This window comes from Protopterus annectens, chromosome 1.part2 (genome assembly GCF_019279795.1).
Source record: "Protopterus annectens isolate FY-2018-M chromosome 1.part2, PAN1.0, whole genome shotgun sequence".
Lineage (NCBI taxonomy): Eukaryota > Metazoa > Chordata > Ceratodontiformes > Protopteridae > Protopterus > Protopterus annectens.
The window spans coordinates 467,344,931-467,371,955 of NC_056727.1; the positions used below are offsets into that span (position 1 = coordinate 467,344,931).

Here is a 27,025-nt window from a genome sequence, read left to right on the forward strand (position 1 = left end):
ATACTGCCCACCACAGTTAAAGTACTACCAGTACACTATACAGTACTACAGTGTTAGGTCAGTGTGAAAGGATGTTGACAGCTGTATGCAAAGTATCCCATGCAAACACTGCAGGCACAGTATAACCCTGTTGTGTTCACACACAAAGCAGTTGTACCGTAACTACACAACATGACCCACAGCACACAGCCATAAATGGGTGATAGTTGTTGAAGTTCACACCCATCCACAAATGTGGTGGGCTGCAGAGTCCAACATATGGAATGCTCACACTGGGCATGCTCACACACATTGACAACATGCCATGGGAAGGCTGAACTGGGCATGCTCACACACTTAGGCCAGATTTCAGTGTAGCAGTTGGACACACATAGCTGGTATTGTTATGTTGTAATCCAGGAACCAACCACATTATAGCAGTCTGCCCAGTGCACACAGCTAGATGACTACAGAGACATACGTGATATAGTGGATCCCTCCCACATGCAAACATCTGCCACAGATGCACAAGTTGTTCATACAAACAGGGAATGTTATGGCAATAAAGATGTGCAAACAGTCTATCAGCAACAAATAATGTGCATTTGACAATTAAACATATGGGTGTAGAGGTCAACACTAGGCCGTTTGCCCTAGGGAATGACAGCTTAGCCAGAGTGTGCTTGGTGTCTGCCTCCCCACAGGATGCACATGCCCCTCTCTAAACACAGATGATGTCAGCACCCTATAAGTACAGCAGGAGGAAAGAAACTTCCCACTAATCCGAATAGTGCGCTCTGCTAATGCGTCCGTCTCAAGTGTCATAACCTAGTTAGGTAGGGGTTTCAAATCCTGCAAATGCTCTGTGTGTGTGTGTGTGTGTGTGTGTGTGTGTGAGTGGGGTTGGTGTGTGTGTAAGTCTGCGGGAGAGAAATGTCCCTTTTGGCAAATAGGAAAACACACTACAGGATGCACATTCCCCTTCCAAACACCGATGACATCAGCACCCAATAAGTACAGCAGGAGAAAAGAACCTCCCAGTAATGCGAATAGCGCGCTCTGCTAATGCGTCCGTCTCAAGTGTCATAACATAGTTAGGTAGGGGTTTGAATCCTGTGAATGGCAAGTGTGTGTGCTTGTCTGAGGGGTGTTTGTGTGTGTGAGGGAAATGTCCCTTTTGGCAAATAGGACAACACACTACAGGATGCACATTCCCCTTCTAAACATCGATGACATCAGTACTCAATAAGTACAGCAGGAGAAAAGAAACCTCCCAGTAATGCGAATAGTGTGCTCTGCTAATGCGTCCGTCTCAAGTGTCATAACATAGTTAGGTAGGGGTTTGAATCCTGTGAATGGCAAGTGTGTGTGCTTGTCTGAGGGTGTGTGTGTGAGGGAAATGTCCCTTTTGGCAAATAGGACAACACACTACAGGATGCACATTCCCCTTCTAAACACCGATGACATCAGCACCCAATAAGTACAGCAGGAGAAAAGAACCTCCCAGTAATGCGAATAGCACGCTCTGCTAATGCGTCCGTCTCAAGTGTCATAACATAGTTAGGTAGGGGTTTGAATCCTGTGAATGGCAAGTGTGTGTGCTTGTCTGAGGGGTGTTTGTGTGTGTGAGGGAAATGTTCCTTTTGGCAAATAGGACAACACACTACAGGATGCACATTCCCTTTCTAAACACCGATGACATCAGCACCCAATAAGTACAGCAGGTGAAAAGAAACCTCTCAGTAATGCGAATAGCGTGCTCTGCTAATGCATCCGTTTCAAGTGTCATAACATAGTTAGGTAGGGGTTTGAATCCTGTGAATGGCAAGTGTGTGTGCTTGTCTGAGGGTGTTTGTGTGTGTGAGGGAAATGTCCCTTTTGGCAAATAGGACAACACACTACAGGATGCACATTCCCCTTCTAAACACCGATGACATCAGCACCCAATAAGTACAGCAGGAGAAAAGAAACCTCCCAGTAATGCGAATAGCACGCTCTGCTAATGCGTCCGTCTCAAGTGTCATAACATAGTTAGGCAGGGGTTTGAATCCTGTGAATGGCAAGTGTGTGTGTTTGTCTGAGGGGGGTAGTGTGTGTGAGGACAAGGTCCCTTTTGTCAACTATGTGAACAGACTGCAGGATGCACATTCCCCTTTCTAAACACTGTTCAGCAGAAGGCCATGGCTCTGGCATAAGTTGTCTGTTGCTATGATGCCCCTTTGGAGGATGCTTGTGTCAGCTGAAGAGGCGATTATGGTGGCCTGTTTGCAGTCATCTGCATATTTGGACAGCCACAGTCCGTCCGTGTTGGCCTGTACCTCCAAGAAATATATACCAAACAAGAGGGTCCCAGGACTGCAGGACTGAGCCTTGTGGGACACAACCCGTAACTGTTGTGGGGTCTGGCATGGCTCCAGCAATGCTAACCATGTGGTATCTGTCCTTGAGCCACTGTGCAATCCATCTAGTGACATAGGGCCTTATATTCCAGCTGGTGACCTTCTCTAGAATGCCCAAGTGGGGTATTGTTGTGAAGGCGTCTGCAAGGTCCAGGTAGGCTGTGTGAACCACCTTCCCCTCATCAATGGCCTTGGTGACTGTTTCAAAGAAATCAACCGGGTTAAACCCGGTAGTGCTGGTGTGCTCTCAGTAGCCCTGAACCAAGCATCTGTAACTGCACAGATATCGATGTTTTCCATGCCAAGGAGTGTTTTGGGTGCACGCATCTGGAGGTGCAGATATCTGGCGTTGGGTAGCATTGCTCTTAGTTTTGTATCCCTTGTGGTACCTATGAAGGTGGGTTTATCATCTGAGCCCTGCCTAACATAGGCACTATGGGGGTAGCAAGAGCCTTTTCCAATATCTGAATGACCAATGCAAACTGTACACATGCTCATAGGATGCAGGTGTCAAGGAATATGCTGCGTGGCCAGTATAGTCCTCCAGCATGGGTCCTCTGAAGTAATTCACCCCAGTCTACACAAGTGTAGAGTCTGCATGTACTAAACACAGTTTGTGTGCAGTGACAACCTTGCCTGGGGGTGGAGATGGGATATGGATGTCCAGGGAAAGGTGGACATGGCCAGCTATCAACAATGGTTCTCTACCTCCGGTGTGGAACAGTGGGTACCCACGTTGCAGATGGACAGGTGCAATATGTATTAACCCATGTGGCTGTGGTGTGTGGTACTGCCATAGCACATGGGCCCTCAAATTGTAGTGGTGGTAGGGTATAGTGGTAGAGGCCTGAGTAGGTCACACACACAATATGCCTGTACCTGATGTTAACAACTGGAACGGTGTATGTGAATACCTGCATATCCTGGCACTGTTCCCAGGGAAGCTAGGTGTGTGTCCCGGATGTGGGTGTGGTGTGCTGGACTGGTAGTGTTGTGTGTTACAGGTCCTGTGGTCCCAAAGCATGGTATGGAACATAACCTGCCAGTGCGATGTGCACACCTGACCCTGCTGTAGGTGGCTGCAAATGCATATACATGCTATCCCCCACCTGACAGGTTGTACGACAACCACAGACCTCTGTGGAAATGAAGATGTCAGCACCCTAGAAATACTACGGGTGGAGAACAGATGCCCAGTAATTCGGATAGTGCGCTCTGCTAATGCGTCGCCCACAAGTGTCATAATATAGTTAGGTAGGTGTTCGAATCATGCAAATGCTCAGTGTGTGTGTATGTGTGTGGGTGAGTGGGGTTTGTGTGTGTGAAAGGCTGTGAGAGGGAAATGTTCCTTTAGCCAACTGGGAGAACACACTACAGGATGCACACGCCCCTTGCTTAACACAGATGATGTCAGCATCCTATAAGTACAGCAGGAGAAGGGAAGCCTCCCAGTAATGCGAATAGCATGCTCTGCTAATGCATCCATCACATGTGTCATAACATAGTTACGTAGTGGTTTGAATCCTGCAGATGCCAAGTGTGTGTGTTTGGAGGGGGGGGGGTGATTGTATGTGTGCAGATATGTATGGGGGAAATGTTCCTTTTGCCAAATGGGAGAACACACTACAGGATGCACACGTCCCTGTCTTAACACAGATGATGTCAGCACCGTTTAGGTACAGCAGGAGAAGGGAAGCCTCCCAGTAATGCGAATAGTGCGCTCTGCTAATGTGTTCCCCCTGTGTATCGTAATGTAATTAGGTAGGAATTTGAAACCTGTTAATACATGTGTGTGTGTGCATGTCCGTATGAAAGACATGTTAGTTTTGGCAATCAGGTGATCACACTACCTGATGCACATTACCCTTTCAAAGTACTGATGTTGTCAGCACCCTCTAAGTATATCCAGAGACGAGGAACTATCTAGTAAACCGAACAGTGCGCTTTGCTAATGCGTCCCTCACGTGTCATGACATAGGTAGGTAGGGAATGAATCCTGCATAGGGCATGTTTGCATGTGTGTGGGGGTAGTAGGGTGTGTGTAAATGCAAGTGTGAGGGAACAGATCCTTTGGGCAAATAATACTATACACCAGATGCTGCATACCCCACCAGTAAACACAGGGGATGTCACCACACTATCAGCACAGCCAGACAGGGCTAGTTGGCTAGTAATGCCAATAGTGTGCTCTGCTACTGTGTCTATTGCCATCGTCAGAGTACAGATAGGTATGTTTGGGTAACCCACAACTATCACATGTGGTTGTGTCACACAGTATGACCTTGCGTGGGTGTGTGTACATACCAATGCATGCCATTGCCTAAACCAGCAATGGCATTGCACACATGATGTATGTGTGTGACACATACACAGAAATACCTGTGACCTGCAGTAGTTACCATGTCTGACACATGCTTTGTGTGGATAAATGGTATTAGAAATGTATACCAATATGACTGTGTGTCCTGCCGTGCAGGGTCCGCACGTGGTATGTCCCTAGACAGTGTGGGTGTCTATGGTGAAAGACCTACAGCAGGGGATACACATCTGGTCTGGCCCATATAGTGTACATGTAGTCAATGTACAGGTGCTGTATGTTCCCATCTGTTGTGGTAGTGGTAACATGTCATTCCACTGCATTTCAGTGACCACATGCTGTGAACCCGTCAACTAGAGTGTTGTAGCTACAGCAATGCTCACACACATTGTTCGGCTGGATGCAGTATGGCCTTATAAACACAGTTCATGGGACTGTCATATTGCCGCTGTTGTTATGGAGGATAGGTGGTCTTCCTGTGTATGTGAGGGTTGTGTGTGCCATGCTATGAACCAGATGGCATTCCGACACACTGTCAGCTGCACCTGAGTAGGCCCTGATGGTTTGTGCTGTGCCAACAACCTGGAGGTGTGTGTATCTGTGTTGACTTGGGATACCACACCCCTATCCATGTGTGTTACATGTGTAGGGGACGACAGGCATGGTAAGGGGCATAGCCTGTCAGTGATGGGTAACACCTGTGAGCCATGACCCATGCATCTGGTACTGCACAGACACTGCAGTTCACTGTGCTGAGGGCAGTGTCCGGTGCATGCATCCTCCGGTGTACACTGCTGTAGTTGTGTAGCAGCACTGCCAGTGTCCTAACCTGTGTGATACCCATGGAGGTCGCTATGTAAACCATGTCCTGCAGCATAAGGCAGTATGTGTGTACCAAGGAGCCTTGCCAGTATACATCGGGCCATGTGTGTCACGTGCAAGATGACCCGTGAACAGCAGTGTGGCTTCCCTAGCATGTAAGCACACGTTGACAGCCAGTGGATACCCTATGAATGACAGTGGAGACTGAGCATAATGCAGACATACAACAGCCTTCCCACATATAGTGGTAGAATACCTGGGGAGAGTATGTTGGCAACTAATATCAGACTCATACTGGCCTGTGCCAAATGCTGAGTGATCCATTCTATGTTCCCTATCACGTAGTCCAGGGAGGTATGTCCCAGGCAGCCACACTGGCATGGTCAATGAGTGAGTCATATCTGTCCATGCCTCTGTCTGACCTGTATGCATGTGTGCTGTGGTGGACCATAGTGCCCCTGAGTCATATCACTGTGCCCTTCACCAGATACAGCCTGTTGAGCGGGACCCCAGTGCAGCACACATGACAGGTACCTGACACGTCTATAGCAGGTGTGTTGTGTAGCCCTACAGGCTGTGGGTGTGCGGTACAGGGGATGTGCGTGCCATGTGTGGCATGTGCTGTGTTCCGACGGAACATATGTCTGTGTGCCAGCTGCGGAGGTGTGTGATGCACAGGCAGGCTGCTAGTCTGAGTCCCCACGTATGCCCCAGTGTGTTCAGCATGCTGTCAGTGTGTGGCAATGTCTGCCTGGTATTGTTGTCACTGTAATATCATGTTTCGATTTACGTATTGGTCCTACATATGTTGATTGGGATATCCCAACTGGATGCATGTCCATTCCCAGGGTAGGCCTGTGGAGACAAGCTACGAGGGTAGCAGATACAGCATTAGGAAATACTAGCATGACATAGTACAAACAGATTATGTACAGAGATTACATAAGTAAGCAGGTCCAACATGTTCCACAGGTTAATGTCAGACCTGAGCACAAGCCAGGATTACATTGTATTTACACAGTACAGTGGTTCACACAGGTTACACATCCGAGTTAGCCAGGCCTGATACACTGACATAGCCAGTTACATGACAAATGTTGTTTGGGTCTACTGTTAAATGACCTAAGGTGGACATTAGGGTAATATCAGCTGGAAGTGGGTTCCAGGATCTATGTACAGGATTTGCAAAGACAGAATCACCAGCTGTGTTAATAGACTCGCTAGTCCGAAGCAGTACAATGTTAGAGGCTGGAAGTGGTCTAGGATTGTTATAGGGGGTGATTGTAATTTAAGTGCAGGAGTATTGTCTGGATTATACAGGATTTTATAGGCCATAATCAGTTGGTTATACTGTATTAGGCTGGGTATTGCAAGCCAACCAAGCTGATTTAGGTTGATGCAATGATGCGTCCTACCAGGCGGGCCAGTGGCAAACCTGGCAATGTGGTTGTAGCAAATCCAGTGCTTGTTAAGGACAGTCTTGTTCATATGTGAGAGTAGAGGGGATGCATACAGAAGGGCTGCAACACGGTGTGAGCAAGCTATGGCACCTCTAGCTGGAGGGCTAGGAAGGCTTTAATTCTGTAAAGTGACCCTAGCTTTCTATTGATGGCTTGGCTAATCTGGTTAACATGTATGTCACATGTGAGGTTATTGTCTATGATAACACCTAATAGTTGTTGAGATGGGTCAGGGTAGAGTATTGTGCCATCGGTAGATGTTATGGTAACGGTGAACGTGGTAGACCTACGTGTTTGTGGAATAACAGCAGTCCAGTTTGATTGGGATGTAGGATCAGACGACGTTCACAAAGCCAGTTTTCTATTGTATTACAGGTGGTCTGGGTAGCTGAACATAACTCTACTGGAGATGTGGCTGGGCAGATCAGAGTAGGGTATGCAGCATATTGGATACAGCTGGCGTTTGGGATGACAGTATAACGGTCGGTAATGACGATGGAGGACAGCAAGGGCCTTAGGATAGAGCCTTGTGGTACTCTGAGGGTGTTTGGTAGATGGTTAGAGGGTTTGGTCTGCCAGAGGCCGGCCTGCTGTTGACCATGCAGGTAGGATTGACACCATTGGAAGGCTCCAGTATCTAGACAGTCTGTGCAGGGTGCAGAGTCCAAGTTTGTGATAAACCATATCGTATGCCTTTGAGTTATCCAAACAGAGGGCTGTGGATATATCATTGATGTTGCAGGTATGGCTTATGGTGTTAGTAAAGGCTAGGAGGCCTGACGGAGTGCTGTGATGGGAACGTAAGCCATGCTGAGTGTCTGCCATACTGCGATGTTGGACTAGGCGGTGCATGACTTGTCTATGACGAAGGTCACCATAACCTCTGCAAGTGGACAGTGTATAGCTATTGGCCTATCAGTGGAGACGTCAGTAGAGCTGCCTCCTGTGTGAAGTGGGATTACATATGACATTTTACAGATGGTGGGAAAGTTAGTTTCTAACATAGTACCTTTGATTACCTTTGAGACGGGGTAAGCAATAGCATCATCTGGTTTTGATAGGTACTCGGCAGGGTGTTGATCGCACACAGTGTAGTGGGTTCCACTGTTACAACCGAGGTACGGAGAAGTGAAGTGGCGACCGGTTGGCAGCTGGACGCAAGTAGTTTTCTAGGGGTGCTGCTTTCGGGACCAGGGGAGCTAGGAGGTAGTTAACAAGCTAGGGCCTGCACTGTCTCAGTAAAGGACTGGTCAAAGCTATCAGGAACATCTTCAGGGGTATTATCATTAGTAGCGGCAGGGATTAGGTTTGACGTTTGTCCTGTACGTAGTATGTATGACATGCCACCTGACAGGGTATGGCATCACAGGGTTCAGAGAGACCGGTCCACAGACTGGCTGTGTGGTGGCATCCCACGCATGTGTTGTATATACCTGGCCAAGGGTGATGGCTGACTGCATACATGTGGCAGCTGTGGCGATGACACATGACCCACATAAACCACGACTGGACCATAGAGGCGATTCACAGGTTACCTTTGGACATGCCACCCTAGTAGTGTGATTGCCATGGTGAGTACCAACACATAGGGCCAATGGGGAACAACATACTGAAGGTGTGTATGTGTGGGTGGACTGCCTCTGTCTCATAGCACTGACATATATGTCTGCACACGTGGGTATATGCCGGGTAAGACGTGTGCAATGTGTCACAGGCTACTCACATGTGTACAGGACAGCCAGTGCCGTTCTGTCATGTGTAAGGTTGACATACATATGGTACGCTATGCAGATGTCAGTAGCAGTCTACAGAAGCACTGTAACCCTGCATTGCAGGTGTAAGCAGTGTTCCAGGGCACCCCAGGCGAACATGCATGCAAACAAGGCTACAGTACACAGGGCTGGAAGTACTGTATCATACAACGAAGAAGGGGTAACAATAACAGTAATTCACAATGCATATATGTAGGCACTGTCAACATGTACCCAGGAATACGCAGCACAGATGGCCATGGTGGAACCGATATTATGTCATACTTATTTGTGGTCTGGACAACATTGGTACTGCACACATATCTACATGCGTGAACATACACATGGCATAGTTGTTGTGGGCATCTTGACACCATTACTGTACATGTCCACCATTGCATATCACTACTTGCGTTAGCATTCCCCCTGTGCTACCCATGTATGTGGCTATCTGTTGACAACCTTACCACCGGCATGCAATTATGTGCAGCTGTTATGCTTTGGTATGTACTATGGGTGCAGATAACAATTCATGACATTCATACAGTTACTACAGCAGGCATGCTGGGGTACACACAGTCATAGCAGCACACTGTACTGTTACCAACATGATACTACTAATACACGTCTATGTAGTCACCCTGTGCATCAGCAACATGTTTACCTGTTCCGCAATGATGTTGGAGACTGCAGGAGGTGGCACAGTGTCATCATATGCACAGGGTGTGGATTAGGTATGCCTGGGTCAGCCACTGATACCACCAATTGACATGTGTGTGTATGTGTGTTGGTGAGGGGCAGCAGTACAGGGTGGGCCAGTGTTGCTGCAGTGTGTGCGTGTATGTGGTTGCCCTAAGTGTTGACATTCTGCATGTGTGTATGCACGCACACAGTTCCACCTCATGGCTGCCATATACAGGGGTTTGTGGACAGCCACAGACTGCACCTGGCAGGCCGTACAGATCAGTGTCTGTGTGCACGGACATGGTACCTGTGCCTGGCAGGGGTGCTACGGACCGTATCCAGTACAATGCCTGTCTGGGTACTGTCATCAGAAGCGGGAGTGTGTTGACTGGACACATGTCCCTGTTGGGACTGTCCAGAGCCACGCGCACGTGGTCTCCTGGGGCGTTCCGATGACAGCACAGACCCAGCGTTGCTGGGGCTGCTGCTGGCACTATGGGGGCATGCGCAAGCCTGTTGCCATCCGTGCCGACTGCCAGCTGCTGCCGCTGCCGGCATACAGCCACGTCGACGCCGCAGACGCCCACCACTGCCCTGGCTCATGGACATCTGGTTGTGGAACTGCTGTAAGATGTCCCCACAACGTCTGTCTATGACATCGGTGAAGTTACGGATAGCATCCGCAATGTCACGCATACTGTCTGTCATGGCTGTGCGGCATGCTCTGAGCTCCCTCAGACCCTGTCTGGTGTACCTTCCCATACATGACTGAGCCTGCATGACAGTCCGAAACATCGCTGAGGTTGACAGACCTCGTTGGGCACGTCGGCCAGAGGCAGTACGCCCGGATGCTCCCACGAGAACCCATGGGCAACTGTCTGTGTGGTACCATCGGAGGACCCTGCCCATGGCTGCTGTGTGGGGACGCATGTGCCACAGGTACCACATTACCCTGGTCTATGCCCGCTGTATCCTATCCATCACCTAGGGACAATGGTGACATAGGATGTATAGGCAGGATGACTGTGCGCAATGATGGGGTTGACAGCTGTGTACTGTCAATTGGCTGACCAATGGCAGACCCTGACACACCATCCTGTACCATTACACATATATCATCATTACCAGTAGCCGTGGCACAGGATTCAGGTTCCCTGCTGCAGGTCACCAGAGCAGCCCCAGAACCTGTGGGATGAAGACAGGAAACACAGTTTACATTCTCCAGACATTGTTACCAGTGATGCACTTATACACACATGCACACATGGACACATGCACACGGGCACACATGCACACGTGGACACATGCACACGTGGACACATGCACACATGGACACATGCACACGTGGACACATGCACACATGGACACATGCACACATGCACACATGTGCACATGCACACATGCACACATGGACACAGGCACACATGCACACATGCACACGTGGACACAGGCACACATGCACACGTGGACACAGGCACACATGCACACATGCACACGTGGACACAGGCACACATGCACACTTGGACACAGGCACACCTGCACACATGCACACATGGGTACTGACACACCTGCACACATGCACACATGCACACCCTGCAGTATACACACAGAGCACTACTGAGTTACACTACTGTTACTAGCATTTTCAGGACTATTATAGGTTATGTTAAACACACTCACCAGCATGGGTGGCCTGTCTCTCTGTAACCCTGGAGGGACCTGCAGAAATGATGAGATTAATGTTAGTGGGCACATCTGTCCCATTCATATTGCATATGATACAGTGTACAGAACAGTCAGGTGTACATATGGCATATTACCTGCACGCTCCATGTCGTGCTGCTGTGTGGAACCAGCCTCCATCATAATACAGGTGTACTGCTGTTGGTGTTCCGGGGCTGGAGCCACAATACTTAGGAGTAGCCCCTCCAGTCTGGTGAGGGGGGGATGTGTGGCCACCCCACCTCCTGTGGCGACCTGTTGCCTGTGGATATCTGCTGCACGCTGCCAGACACTTCAGATTAAATCACTGCAGTGATGTCGTACCTGCTCATATGTCCTGTTATGCGTGCCAATTTCATTTACCCTACGGACCAGGTCATGCCACAGTGCAGCCCTCTCCTGCTGGTTCTGACTGGTGCGGGAAAACAGGATGTCATACTCCCGCACCAGGCTCTGGTGGATCTCCTCATCCTCCGCAATGGAGTAGGTGGGGTTACGCTGTCGCGCCATCTCCCTGGAAGAGAACACAGACAGGATATCAGCAGACCATGTCAGCAATGTATGGCACACATACTATACATGTTATGCATGTGTAGTGATATACTACTACTCCCATATGTTGCATGTGTGTGTGCCGTGGTGGATACACAGGTACATGGCCAGATATCAGTGCTCAGACAATACCTATGCAACAATACCTGCCACATTCCACACTACATAGTAGCATGCCCCATCGGTCAGCACACACTGACAGGTGCTATGCACAACCTCACTCTGGGGGTCCATGCCAAGGTACTGTATGTGGGACACCGTCCACTACTCTGATGTGGACAGACGTTACACGGCCTGGATATACATATCCCACCACCAGTACAGTAGACTACATTGATATGTATGTGGTTAGACAGTTATTCCATTGCTGGGACTGGGATGGTATCCATGCAGCACACTGGGCCAGTGGAAGCCACAGGCCACACTGCTGACCCCTTTGCAAATGCTTACCACAGACATGCTGCAGATTGCATGACACTTGCACACACATGTCTAACCCAGACCCTATGCACAACGGTTAGGCATCCTGTCCAGTGGACCCTAGACAGAGGCAGATTGTATAACAATAGCAGGGGGCTACTGCAGGACAGAGCACATTCACATTAAGGGTAGGCATCTGTGGTCAACACTGGTACTACGCTACAGTCCGTCATAACAACAGCTACAGCCTACTCTGGGAGGGTAATAGACACAAACACTGTGGATGACCACAAGGCCTTCTTCAGTTATGTTACACATACGGACCACATGCCTTGCATATGCTCTGTGTTAGTCCACACCTACTTAACATTCACCAAACACACGCATATTGGCAACATTCCTACAGACATGTTCAGTGCACATATCCCCCCTCCCTCTCCCTCACCTTTTGGATATTTATCACAGCTGGGTGTAACCTCCCTATCATCGCACATGTCCAGGTGAGGGCCGCCCTCACCAGAGGAGAACACACAGCATCACTGTGTCCTCGTGGTCCCCCTGGATGTGTGCTACCAGCACTCTGAGGGGACATACCACCGCATGTAACACTGATGGTGTATCTTGGCCGTGCTACAGGATATGTACCTGGACAGTGGCATACAGCAGCAGTGGTCCCACAACACTAAGGGGACACCTCGACTGACCCTGGGAATTACCACATCATATGCATAATGGGCCTGGTCTGCTACGGTATGGGGTACTGCGGTATGGGATGCATGTGCAGTGACATCAGGTACCTGCAGACACTTGTTCCCAGCCAGTGTGCCTTTGGGATGTGCTGATCCTGGCTTGGGGCCTGGATGACATTTCAAAGCAGTCACTACAGCCATTGCTAGGCCAACGCACAGACACATGCTACCAGGATCCTGGCCTATGACTGCTTGACATGTGATGTGTGGTCATCCCCTTTTGTTGGAACTACGTACACACAACATATCACATGGACATACCTATGGATACAGACCTATGACACATTTGGAGGGTTCACAGTATGCACACTGTTAATCTGCTACTTTGCATTACCTCTGTATGTCGCAGCTGGTTGCGTTCCACAGCTTCTGCTTGCTGCTGCTATTACTGTCACTGCTGACAGCTTCAGGGTAGGGAGAGTCACAGTGTGTTTTTTTTTTATTTTGGTTCTCTCTCTCTCTCTCTCTCTCTTCCACTTCTCGCCTCTCTGTCTGCTTACAGACAATGCAATTAATTTCTTGCATGTGGGGAGTGTTAGCACTGGATGCTTTTGTAGGTATTTGCGTAGGTCAATGTGATGGCCTCTGCACCAATTGAAGGCCAGCATTTGCTAATTGCATACAGCCAGTTGTGTACTGATTGCTGTTCTCACTGTGATTTCAGGTCAGTGCTATAAAAGGGTATGTGTGATAGGCATTGCCCTTTCAGATTGTGTGGGCGGGGACCATGCTGGTATGCTGTGGACAGTGTTCTGTGACTGTAAATGTTAGTATCTCTCTCATGCTTCAGGCTGTGTTGTATATTCACAGTTCTCCATTCCTCTTTCATGTTCCCTGTAGCAAGTGTGTATGCACATTGACTCCTACAAGTATATCTAGATATATATATATATATATATATATATATATATATATATATATATATATATATATATATATATATATATATATATATATATATATATATATGTACATATGCATGCATATATCTATGTACTTTAACTGACCTTATTATCTACAGGCTGCCAACTAGCATGGCTGTTTCTTTTCACACACTACTATTATGGATATCCATTGTTTGTGACATTTATTTTAAATGGCATGCTTTGTGTACTACACATCCTATATTCCCTTTACATTCATCCCTACTTTTACATGTTATATTTATTTTAGCACAATGTGTTTGTATAAGAGTCATGGCTTAGTGGTAGGTTGTACAGACTAGTGTTTCCAAGGTCCTGGGTGTGGGAGTTTATTTTTCTTTTGAACTGAGTACAGGACCTGTCAATCACAGTGACTAAGGCACTTTTAAGCAGTTGTAACGGGCTAGCGCTGGTTTGCGCGAGCTCACGCATGCGCACTGGCGGTTAGCTCCACGCACACCGTTACAACCGCTTAACAGTGCTTACTCTGCGCACACCGCTATTTTCTTTGAAAGAAAAGAAAATGGGGAGACAGGAAAGTGGTGATAAAGGGGTCACAAAGAGGGTAAGACAGTAGGGAAACAAGCTTGGGATGTGCAGGAGGGATGTAGGTAAGGCCCATAGCTGCCCATTTCTTCTGCAGCAACAGCTGTGCATATGCATGTGATTTGGTGTGACATTTGAAACCTTCCACCCCTGGGAGAGGTGTCAGGACAACAATAATACTTGTTGTACAGTCAATTGTAATTGATAGGTTCCATGTCCAGTGGACATGTGAGCGGAATGGGCAGCTATGTATGGGGCGTAATTTTTTTGTGGGTACAGAGTGCCCTTTTTTTTTTTTTTTTTTTCAGGTAAGAGTGGTATGTCAGGTGAAGGAGGTCGGTTCAGCTGGGGAGGTAGGCTGGGTAGGTAAACAGACAAGACAAACAAGACGCATACAGGGGCGGTGTATGACACGTGTGGGGGGGGTTACACAATTGACGGGGACGGAGGTTGGGATGTCCAGAGCCCATGAGCCCACAGATGGCAACAGTGGAACTGATATCCCCACCCATAGGCAGTTGCCACTGTTCCTTCACTGCCCAGGACGGGCTGTGCTGGGGGCTGTGTAGGCGGGCAACGGGCATGCCCGTTAGTTGCGCCACCCGTGCCTCGAGCTGGCGTAGGGGCTCAGGACAGAGTCCCGAATCTCCCACGCACCACAGTCCGGACGCTACGGAGGGTGAGAGGTGGATCTCCTCCGGCCACACTTGCAGAGGGGCGAGCCCCATCCCCAGCGCTTCCACCTGCAGGTGGCACAGGGCCACCGGAGGAGGGTCCGGACTCGGCACTAGTGCCAGGTGCACTCGCCAGCTGAGGTGGGAGAGGTGGGTCCGCTGGAACCCGCCTTCCCTGTCGCTCTATGTTTTGCATTATGTCATGACAGTTTGGGTTAGTGACATATAATACCATTCACAGTTAGTTGTAACAGCATGCATTAGTATTCCCATTAACCAAACACCCAGATATTCACACCATTGAACAGCGTGCATAACACATGCATAATTTGAACAGAAATACACAGTCCAACAACATGCAGGGTTAATTGATGGCAACAGGCCATCAGGTGTGGGTGTATGAACAGGGCAGATGCATCAACAGACATGCAAATATATATGACCCAACAGGACAAACGTCCAGGGGTGTTAATTGTGATTGCACATACCATTTTCACGTGGAATGGGTTATAGGTGGTTATAGGGTGGGGTAAATAAGGTAATATTAACACCTTCAATACCAATACATATGCTGTACATTTCTAATAGCTACAGTTATATACACACTACTGTTCTAACTACAGTGTCCTATATGTTAACTACTTCACCTTGCTGATAGGACTGTTACTGCAACATCAATATACATTTTAGTGTTCTTCATACACATTCATATCAAGCTTTGTTCAGATACATCATCCTGCTCCTTTTGCTTTATATACCTGTAGACAAGTGTGGATGTTTGGTATATCAGACAATCATCCTATCTGCGTATTTCAGACTGGGAGCAACATATCCAGATTTTGGGATACACATTCCACATGCAGCAACACTTTGAACAGATTTTGCTGTTTGGTTCTGAGTCTCACATGCATTTCATTCTGTCTTGACTGCAGCGTACTTTATTCAGGGGTTATTACTACTGCATTGCTGGATCCATGACACTCTCTCACACTCTCTCACTTGCTTTCATGTTACTATTCAGGATGGTACTTCTAGGCTTTATTTACATGTTTTAACAGTAGTTATTACAATACTTTCCAGCAGTCTCACTTCTGTCATGTTTCAGTATTTCCACAGGGATATATTTCACACATGTGATTTCATCATCTTCTGCAGCTATACTTTACATCCTGCTGCAGGTTGTGTACTATTTTCTTACAGGCAGGGCATTTTTATTTCTGAATATATGTTGGACAGTTTCATGTTTAGTTTACACTTACAGGCTGGGAACTCTTGTAATCAAGCAGTACTTGCATACACTTTCACACTGTTACTTGCAGATTCTATTCCTTACTGGCTACACTGCACTCTTTTGCTGACTGTCATACTTTTATATTTCTTTACAGTTAGTGGTAGTGGATTACTGACCTGCCGGGTGGCGCAACCGCACTGGCCTATCGCCATAGGCTCTGCGGTTCGCAGAATGGACACCTGCAGCTGTAATATAAATGAAGTAATATTGGAATACACATCTCCATAATTTCAGCTAGTTTAACTTTTTACATACATAATTAATTGTTACTTACTCAGTGGTGGGGCGTTGGGTGATTGCCGGGCCTCCTGGATCCAAAGGTTCAGTTGGTCCTGCTTGCGTCTCTTCAGGTCTGCATGGTGGTGACGGACCTGCTCACCTGTCCTTGGAATCCCTGTGGCACTGGTGAGTTCATGAGCCAACCGGTTCCACGCCTCAGCCCTGTACGCTCCCCAGAGGACCTGGCCCTGCATGAGTTGGGCCTCATGATTGTGGACTAGGAGCCAGGCCATGTACCTGGACTCCTCAACACCCCACCTCTGCACTCGAAAGCAACTACCCTCTCCTACACCTGACATTCTGCCTGCAGGTCTGTTCTACAATCGTTTATGCTGTGTATTCCCACCTATGGGGCTTATATAGTCCGTTTTTCCCGCACATATCTGTGATTGGCCATTTTGGAATTGTATCAACTTCAGTAAACCTGCATTGTCATGCTGTAGTTTGTATTCATTCCTATATATTAGCTATTATTGCATTTCTAGGTACTGCTGTCATGGCTTAGTGGTTCTGTACCTTGACTATGGTGTATAGTATCCTGGGTTCGAACCTGACCACTGCTTTTTATTTTTCATGACTGTCTAGACATGCTGAGGGGTGTGTCTGTGTAAAGGCAGTTTTGATACGGCTTGCTCAACGTTGCCCGTCGGTTAGCTTGTTTGCGCGGTATGCTGGTTTAAGCCTCATTTGGCTATCGGCATGCATATTACGCTCAGTTCAGTTAGGGGCACATATATTTAGCGTGGTAAACCTATGCTCAGCTACGGGCACTCATTTTGCACCAGTTAAACCACTGCTCATCTACGGGCACATGCACTCACCCTGTTAAACTGTAGCTCAGCTATGGGCACATCTGGCATTTTTTAGTCTTTTGTTACCTCACATTTCTTCAATATAAATGGGCTATTTCATTACAATTTACATATATTGTGGTTTTATGTGTACATATTTGTCAGGGACTTGTTTCCTGCTTATTTTGCAAAAAAAAAAAAAAATGGTGTTGTGGGGGCTCGAACCATGAATGCCTGCTCTGCAGCCAACATCTCTACTGCTACACTATTGCTTCCTGGCTTATTTTGCATATTTAGTTCTTATATGCTTTGCCATTGACTGCTAACTGTAGCTGCGCTACAGGCATGCCCGCGCAAACGAGCGCACTCACGGTTAAACATCTTTACAATTTTAAAAAAATATATAACATGTTCATTTATATATATTTTATGTTCATAGTCTGTGGGGGCATGTGTTGTGTTGTGTTTATTCACATTTCCGTGGACTCTGTTGTGGGTGTCTACTTTGGGCACTTTTACACTTCTGGGGGCGTGTCCGCTTGCAGGGCTCAGCCTACGGACACGCCCCCACATGTCTTACATGGACCGTGTTAGACTTAGGTGTGATTCAGCATGCTCTCATGAATATGCAGAGCATGCTGACATCACTCCATTTAACTGCAGCCTCCGTGTAAGAGTTATAACTCTTACACGGAGGCTTCGTGAATCCTGCCCTATATTAGGTTCAGCAGAAATTTTAGTATTTTTGAGAATGGGCTGATGAAGTTGATGCACTTGTGATAATGCAGAAAAGATATATTTTAAACTTTTGATGTTGCAACAAGAGTGCAGATAATAAAGAACATATACTGAATGTACCATAATGATAAATATACCTTTATTACAGCCTTTATTGTATTATCAGTACACACAGATACACACACATCTACATCATTTTCTAAAATCCATTCTTCTAGTATTTTTTGCATATGCCATTAAATTACTTTATGACGTGTTAACATTAGTAAAAATATGTGACACTAACTACTGGTAAGCTGACTGGTTACACAATTTGTAGCCTAATGCTGGCTGTTTCAGAATATTATCTGCTTTGAATTATTATTTGTTTCTCTGCCTGACTCTGTGAGCAGTCCATAAGGATTCTTTTCAGACTGTTATTGTTAATTATTTTACAGAATCTGAGTTAATTATATACAAAATATGACTCTTCCCCTTTTCAATCATTTCTGGGTCTGTTGACCTTACCTCTCTCTTCTGTTTTCATTCACTATACTATTTTATTTTATTTTATTTTTCCTAGACTAATGGTAAGCATAACTAATTTAAAATTATAACATTTTATTTTGCAGTGGATTTTTTTTAACCAAGTTATACATGTTGTTGAAAAAACATGAGATTTTTATATAGATGTCAGTAGGCATAATATTAAAACACTTGCTTTTCAGTAATTCCCACAGAGATGGTACTCTAATTACTGTCATAATTATCTTCATTAGTGTCAGGCATTATCTGCTATTCATTCCTTTGCTCTAAGTGCCTGTTTGTTTATTTGCAAATTATTAGTTTTCTCTTATATGCACTAAATTAGCCACTAGCTTTAAGAAAGTTACATTTGTAAGACATGTGTGAGGCATTTCTTCATTTCTATTTGATAATCTCATGTCTTAAACATTAATTTTGTATTCACTTTCAGAGCCCCTGTGCCCATTCCCTGACATCTGCCCTTCATTACATGGTGCCGGTGCGGCCAAGACGACAGATTGCCTATCCATTGAAAGAGCTTGGTATAAATGCTCCATCAAGGCGGGTCTGTGAGGATCAGGTGGGTAGCAGACATAGCAGTAGGTTGCAGGCATTTTGCCAGTTAGTATCAGGCTTCACAGATGGATTGGCATTACAAGAATGAACAGACTACTTCTTAATTACTGCAAACCAGGCATTCATGCCCTCACAGGCTTAAGTTTTTATGATACAATACCCCACTACAACATGTAATTTAAAATAATGGGATTACATAATTATGGTCTCTGCAATCCAATTAAATGCTGAGATTACTGATATACATTCAGATTTTAAGCACTTTTGTTTTAAAACAGTGGTTATAGGCATTTTTTTATAGAATGATTCTACAATATGCCTATAAAATGGAACAGTGATATTTTCTCTGTCCATAACTGTGTATAATTCTAGTACATAGATTTTAATTCTGAGTTCATCTGCAAAATCTCAAATGTCAGTATCAAAAATACTGTAGCACAGATTCAGTGCATGAAATAATGCAGTTAAAATGATTGTTCACTGGGTGTAGTTCTGACCACAGGTATCATACTTTTTTGTTTGATTTAATAAACTTAAAAATAACAACATGAAATGCACTAGCAATTAACTGAAAATTGTGCATGCATATACATATAAATACTCACTCCTACATATAGATACATATCTGCTATCTGTAAAGATAGATATGGATACAAATATAGATATATATCCATATATGTGTGCTTGCATGTGTGTGTGTGTGTGTGTGTGTGTGTGTGTGTGTGTGTGTGTGTGTGTGTGTGCGTGTGTGTGTGTGTGTGTGTGTGTCCAAGTAAAGTGAACACTGTTTTGTGCAAAGGATTTTTATGTTTGTATAACTGAATGAAATACAGTTGCGCAATGTCAGAAAAGCACAATCACTAAGTATGATGAACATATGGTAAGTGTAGCGGTGTATGTTTAAAAGCTTAGTGATTGCTGTTGTGTAGTGTTATACAGTTATTTGCTTTATGTGGATGGGATTTTTTTATTTTTCAGTCTGGTTGGTATGCATTACTTGGAGTAGCTGCCATTGTGGTGTTGAATGTGTACTGGTAGTGATTCCATTCTTTCAGTTGTGGAGTTAATATATTTAAGTTATTTGGGTTTGGAGGGCTTGTCCCCATCCAAAAACTTTTGTAAGTAGTTTTTTTGTTAATTGATTTTACTGATGGGAAGTTTTTTTTAATTCACTTATTTATGTTTCAGTGTTTATTGTTTTCATTGATGGGTGCTTTTCTATGTTTCTTTCACTAATGTGATTGCTATTTTATGTATAGTCAATCAGAGGTGATATACACATGATATAGGTATGTACATACATATATACATGTATGGGTGCATGTGTGTCTGTCTCTCTCTCTCTCTCGAGAGATAGATATATATTATAGATAGATATGTATATATAGAGAGAGGTGTTTGTGTGTCTGTGGATACAGAAAGAGCACTGACCTTACCACATGCTCTATAATTATGTTTCACTGTTAAAAAATGAAAATTGCATATTTATTTTCTTTCAGCAGAATTTTGGTTACGATGATATGAACAGGAAACCATATAATAATAAGAAACACCACAATGGAAGCTACTCCATGTAATACATACCAATCAGATTGAAAAAAAAATCACATCCACCTAAAGCAAATAACTGTACAAAACTGGAGAAAGGGGAGGTTGGCATAATGGTTAAGGTGTTTACCTTACAGACACAAGGTGCAGGATTTTATTCTTACATGGGGTAATTGGCTAGGCTTAAAATGGCCCACAGTGGCAGTTAGCCTAGTACTAATCGATGAATCTATGAATCTAGGAGACCTATCCTGAACTCCTTCTGTTCCCTTGGCACCATGTGAAGCATCAAGAAAGTCACATTTTTACTAGCTCAGTTGTCAGCAGGCCTTCCTAGTTAAAAATCAAATGACTCATTTTATTTTCTTTAATGTTGGCAGTCCTGTCATAGCTGGAAATGGGCTGCAGTTAAGATTTTGCTCTATTTTTTCTATTACTTGTTTAGTTAAATATTTGTTTAAGCCATGGCATCACACTATCCTAACACCTTGAAAGAGGTAACTATCAGATTTGCAGTTTCTCATACAGTGCATTTTAAACAGACACCAAGGACCATAGGCTGCCAGCTGTCTCCTGTCACCATGGGCAAGAAACTCTATCTGTCAAAAAGTAAAAGTCAATGATAAATGAGTTATGTGCCAATTTCATGCTATATGACAATTCATATAGCATCTGTCTACAAGCAGCAGGTCAAAGAATGCATATAACCAGAGGAAAAAAATGGCACTGGCTGGCTACTGATCAAAAGAGGTTTTTTATCAATATCTGGGGAAAAAAGTGACAAAAAATAATTTACTTCAGTTTAGGATTTGAGAAGCAGTACCCAGGTATTCTGTACTAGCACAGTTATTAGCCACACAATGCAATTGTCAGTACTGTCAGCATGGTTATTACCCAGACATTCTCAGCTCCTTACAGAATCTTGCTGTAGTAATGCAGTTTTTTTCCTGACCAGATATCAGACATCAACCACATGGGCTCCTAACAATTGATCTGGTACTTTGAATTGCATTTTTAGTTCCACACAGGCAAACACCATACATAGCAGTCTCCAGAGCAGCAGTGTTTGTTGTTTTAAGTAATGTTTTGCTTCCATACTTCAGATGGTGGCAAAATAACAGATTTGAGAAATAGCTACAATAGACTGCAGTGTAGATTAAGATCATTCAAACCAACACAGAGAACAAAGAACACAGCACTGGGTGAAAGCTCTATTTATGTATTCTTGTCCAAACAGTTGAAGAATTTGCCTTAAGGACACACAGAGGACAAAGAAATTGAGATTACAGTTGAAGCAAGTGAAACTTAACTTTCTCATAACTAAAAACATGGGAAATCTGAGATTTTGAGTAAGATGGCAATTACTAGGGCTGACCATTTTCTCTGTGTTCAGTCAGGATGAGACACCCCCACCGGTAGGTCTGCAACCCGTTTTGCCCTGTCTCTCTGCCCTGTAAAGTTGAGTGCCCTAGCAGTACTGCAGTATGTCCTATCCTAACAGGCTGTACCCCTCCAGCAGGACTGCATCATGTCCTGCCCTGTTCCTTCTGTCCCTTTCAGGTTCAGCACTCCCAAGTACATTAGTCCCCTGACATGTCCTGAGCAGTATTAGCCAATTCACTCAAAAAACTGAAATACTGTGGGAGTCAGAGAAACTTGATAAAACTTGGCTTTTATTGTAGTAATTAAAAGACAACTAGTGCCTTGGCTGAATGCCATCAAGGTTTCTAATACAAAATTCTAAGCATGCGCATATATGAGCTGTAAAAAGTGCTTAACTAATCAACATCAGACAGCCAAAGAGAATGAGCAAATCAGGTTACTGATTTTTGATGACACAAAATAATGTCAAAAGTAACTGGATAGATCCACACTTTCTAACAAATTTAAAATTCAGCTCATAATTTAAACCTGTTGGAATTAAAGACTCTAAAGAAAAAAATGTAGTGTACCTCCATCTACAATAAAACCGAATCGAGGTGCAATTGCTCATTGGGAAAACTGCATTTAAAAATAATCCATAAAAATCAAAATTGTAACATGTCTGAAAATGTTGTTCCACATGGTAGAATTGCATCTATTATATTTTGTGTCTTTCGGCTTTTCCCAGTTAGGGGTCGCCACAGCGGAACTCCGGTCCGCTAATGATTGGCAGTAGATTTTTACATGCCAAGTTGCCGGCCCTGACGCACAACCTTCAACGAAGGTATGCCCATTCACGCATGTCTCCACACAGAAGACGCTCTAGCTGAGAATCGAACAGGACAATGTCTTACTGTGAGGCGACAACGCTACCGCAGCACCACCCCTTAAAATTAACAACCACAAGGAAATGCATGCATCATCAAGGCAAGGAGAACCTAAGGGAAGATCCCAAAAGAACCTTCCACCTCAATTCTAGTTTTAAATTGCAAGGTTCTTTCTTATTTTAAAACATGCTTACCTTTTCATTCAGCATGTATTTTAGGAGAAACATAGTAAAACAGAAGTTTTTAAATCTGATGAAGTACTGGTATGACATTTCATAAACTCTGTTGCACCATGACTATTAATTTTGACCCTAATAATACCCCTCAGGTGCTCTTTTTAATCTTTTAGTTTGCACTACATACATAAGGCTACAAGAACAAGTCAAAGCAGTGACTGTGTACCAGTACAACTGAAATTCCACAGGCTATAAATAATGTAAATTGCTAGGGCATTGATGTACATTACAGTAGCTACATTGGGACAATTGCTCGCTTATGACAAAAGGAGGGTAACGTCCATTGTAGGCTTCTCAAAGCAAACATAGGTGAGAATGGTAATAGAGTGTTTTAATTCTGATCCCCTATCAGCATGCCCTAGCCTAGCTATAGAAGAGGGCAGGCTGTTAGAAGTGTTTTTTTTTTTCAACAAATGTCTTTCTTCTAAAAATAATGATAAAATAGTTTGTTTATTTTTATTTATTTATTTAAAATTTGTTTACTGGGAAAGTCCAACTGGGACAGAGCCCATTTTCAGTGGAGGCCCAGGGAGAAATGCTCCAGATGCATGTCTTTGGAATGTGGGAGGAAACTGGAGCACCCAGAGGAAACCCATGTGAATGCAGGGAGGACATGCAGACTCCACACACAAGGCATCCCAGCTGAGAATTGAACTGGAAAACTTTTTGCTGTAAGGTGACAATGCTAACTGCTGCTCCACTGCACTGCCTAATACTAGATTCTAGTATAAGAAAATTCAGTCTGCCTAATCCCTAATATTTAAGTCATTAAATATTTTAGCATGTGGTAAGCACCATATTTATTTTTTTAATATTTTTATTAACTCATCACATGTTTACAAAAATAGACAGTTACCTAAAAGTATGATTCTTTCCACCTAAGTTAAAATGAAATATTCTCATAAACATCCAATATAATTAATTGCTTTACAATTACAACTTTAACAATCCACCCTTAATATAATTCTGTCAGACATAACTAATCTATAAGAATTTAAAACATGGTATTTGAAAGGATTTGGTCAACTTTTGACAGCAAACAGTATGAAAGATTTGAATAGAATAATGATTTGGGATCATACCTCCCAACCGTCCCGAATTACTCGGATTTTACAGAGTTTTGGGGTCCAAATGAAGGGGTGCCACAATTCCCGAGTGGCACCCCTTCATTTCCGATTTTTTTGCTTTTGTTTTTTTTTTTATTTTTTTATTTTTTGCGCTGTCAGAGCTGGCATCATCCTGTGCACGGTGACGTCAGCTCCATCAGCACTACCAGCCAGTCGGAATTGAGCTCAAGGAGCTCACGTCATGATTTCCGGCTGGTGCGAGCAGGCTGGAAGTGAATTTGAAAGAAGCGGACTTTGCTTTGGTTGGATGCTTAGTTCGGGAATCGGGACTTTGCTTTAAACTGCTTTGCATCCAGAAACCACTTAGCTTCTTCTGCAGATAGAAACTGTCTGTGACTTTGGAAGAATGCTTTGCAAGGACAGAAACTGACTTTAAATCTGCTGCCGCCGGGACCTTGCTTTAGGTAAGGAACAAAGGGTGTGTGTGTAATCACAGTGCTCTGTGTACTACATACCAGTTAAAGATGTTCAAATTCTACTGATTTCCTGGTTAGCATAGTATGAGTGCTATTCTATTCAAGCAAGCCCTATTTAACTTAGTATGAGTGTTGTGCTACACATGAACTGATACCCTTCTGAGGTGAATGTTACAAACTGTTATTCTAGTAATGCTACTGACTAACACAAACTGTATATTGTTATCTACTTATAAATACTACATTTTTCAATTGTTTAGTGATTGTTGCTCAATAGGAAGTAAAAACAATGTTTGTACGCTTAATATTGCAAATAATCCTTATATCTTTCTTTAGTGTTTATGTTTATTTAGCTGCACTGTATAAAAATGTCTACTACTAAAATGGCCAAAATCAAATATTGCCATTTATATGTGAACACTGTGTCTTTGCTACGTGCTGCAAATGATTCTTTGATCAGCCTTCCTAACTAGTTGACAAATGTAAAATAACTAAAATGCAAACAAGTATATACATACGCACCTGTACACGCACAGTCATTGAGGTTAGCTGAATCTTTAAATGTTTGAGCAGTGTATGTGATACTTTTGTTTGTATTTTATCCTGTCACTTTTGTTTGGTCAGTAACTACGTTTAATGAGAACTCAAACACAGCCAAACCAGGCAAAGGTGCACAATAAACTGATAAACCAAAACAGCACCAAAAAGATGCAAGAGCAGGACACCCAGGAATGTTTTTTAATGTAGTCACAGTTTAATAGTCGTTGTTCGTAAAAACTTCGTCAGAAACTAATGTTTAGATTAAACTGCTGATTTAGCATAGTGGTATGTTGCACTGACTGTAGTGTATAGTGTTATGGGTTCAAGACTTCCCAGTAACTTGCATGGTGGTACTACAACATATTCTAGCAACTTTCCAAAATTATACAAGCAATATTTAAAATGTGTCCCTGGTGTTTTACCTTTTGCCCCCCCCCCACCAAAAAAAAAAAACTGAGTGAGAAGTTGTGCAAGATGCCTATGACTTACACTACTGTCATTCTGTTTATAGTTTGGGTGTTGAAGTAGACTTTTATGATGGAAATGTTCTGAATTGGACATTTCTGTAATTATTGGTTCATGCATTTTCTTTCATTGCCTACAGTACAGCCTACTGGAAAAATGTTCAGGTAGGTGTATCAAAGAAAAGAACACATGTATGTTTCTTGTTCTGTGTGCAAGTGGCCAATGATTTGAAAACAGCCCAAAGGTAATCTTTATCCACCGCTGGCCACCTGCATTTTCTTTGGATGTGGTGCAAGTTTCAATGCTGTTTCAATGAATGTGAGTTTCAAGGGCAGAAAAGTTTTAATGCTAGGTCTACTTTCATTGTGAGCCAGTATTGCTTTGTTTAATCGATATCTGTTGGTGTTTGTGCATTAATGTGCTGCAAAATGTAAAAATAAAATCCAAATAATCATTGTAAAAGTAAAGCAGTATGCACACATTAGTGTTTATGGTAAATGGGGTAAAATAGCCAGGTAATGGGACATTGGAATGGCTGCAGGGGCACTCTGGTGCCATATTTTGGTTGTCTGTTCTTCACTTTGTGTTGGAAAGTTGGTATCCTGCAATCCCATCGGAGTGGGTGGGGTTACGTAATTATGTATGCAAATAAGATGTAAATCAGCGTACAGATTTGTACCTATTTTTCATGGCCCTTGTCCAGATTTTTGATGTTTCCAGGTTGAGAGGTATGTTTGGGATGCTTTTAAATGTTATGTTTATAGTAGATCATTAGTCTGATCTAAGCAAAAAAATAAATGGGATAATGATATTTTAGATATAAAGAATAAATTATATTTAGTTTAATTTAATCTTTAAATGCTAATCTGTTTACAAGAGATTGTCTCTCTAAATAAGCAATATTAAGATCTCCTAGTACATAAAGCAGCACTAGCTCTAGAAAAAAAGCCTAAAACTTCTTGATGTCATCCAGGAGTATGCACAATCTCATTAAAAGAACAAAATACATACCAAAAGTAACAGAGTCTAAGAAATCTCAAAATTATAAAATCAGAACAGATATAATTTCAAAAACATTATAAATCACTAAATCAGGAAATGAGTGATTCTGACATTTTAAACATAAGTTCTGAAAAACATTAATAAAAGAATTCCTTATAAAGCTCTCAATGAATATTAAAGAAAAACTTACAGAACCCATATAATTATTTTAAAGAAATCTCTAGTTAAACAAACCAAACAAATCCCATAGAATAGATGGAATGAT

General features: G+C 43.8%; 1 protein-coding gene across 1 annotated transcript in view; it reads left to right on the plus strand.

Moving 5' to 3' along the window:
* CFAP61 (cilia and flagella associated protein 61) overlaps window positions 1–27,025 on the plus strand; it is a 4,145,169-nt gene that overhangs the window by 2,302,550 nt on the left and 1,815,594 nt on the right. Inside the window, exon 17 of the mRNA XM_044057082.1 lies at window positions 19,053–19,181. Within this exon, the coding sequence (XP_043913017.1) occupies window positions 19,053–19,181 (129 nt within the window). The remainder of the gene's footprint in view (window positions 1–19,052; window positions 19,182–27,025) is intronic.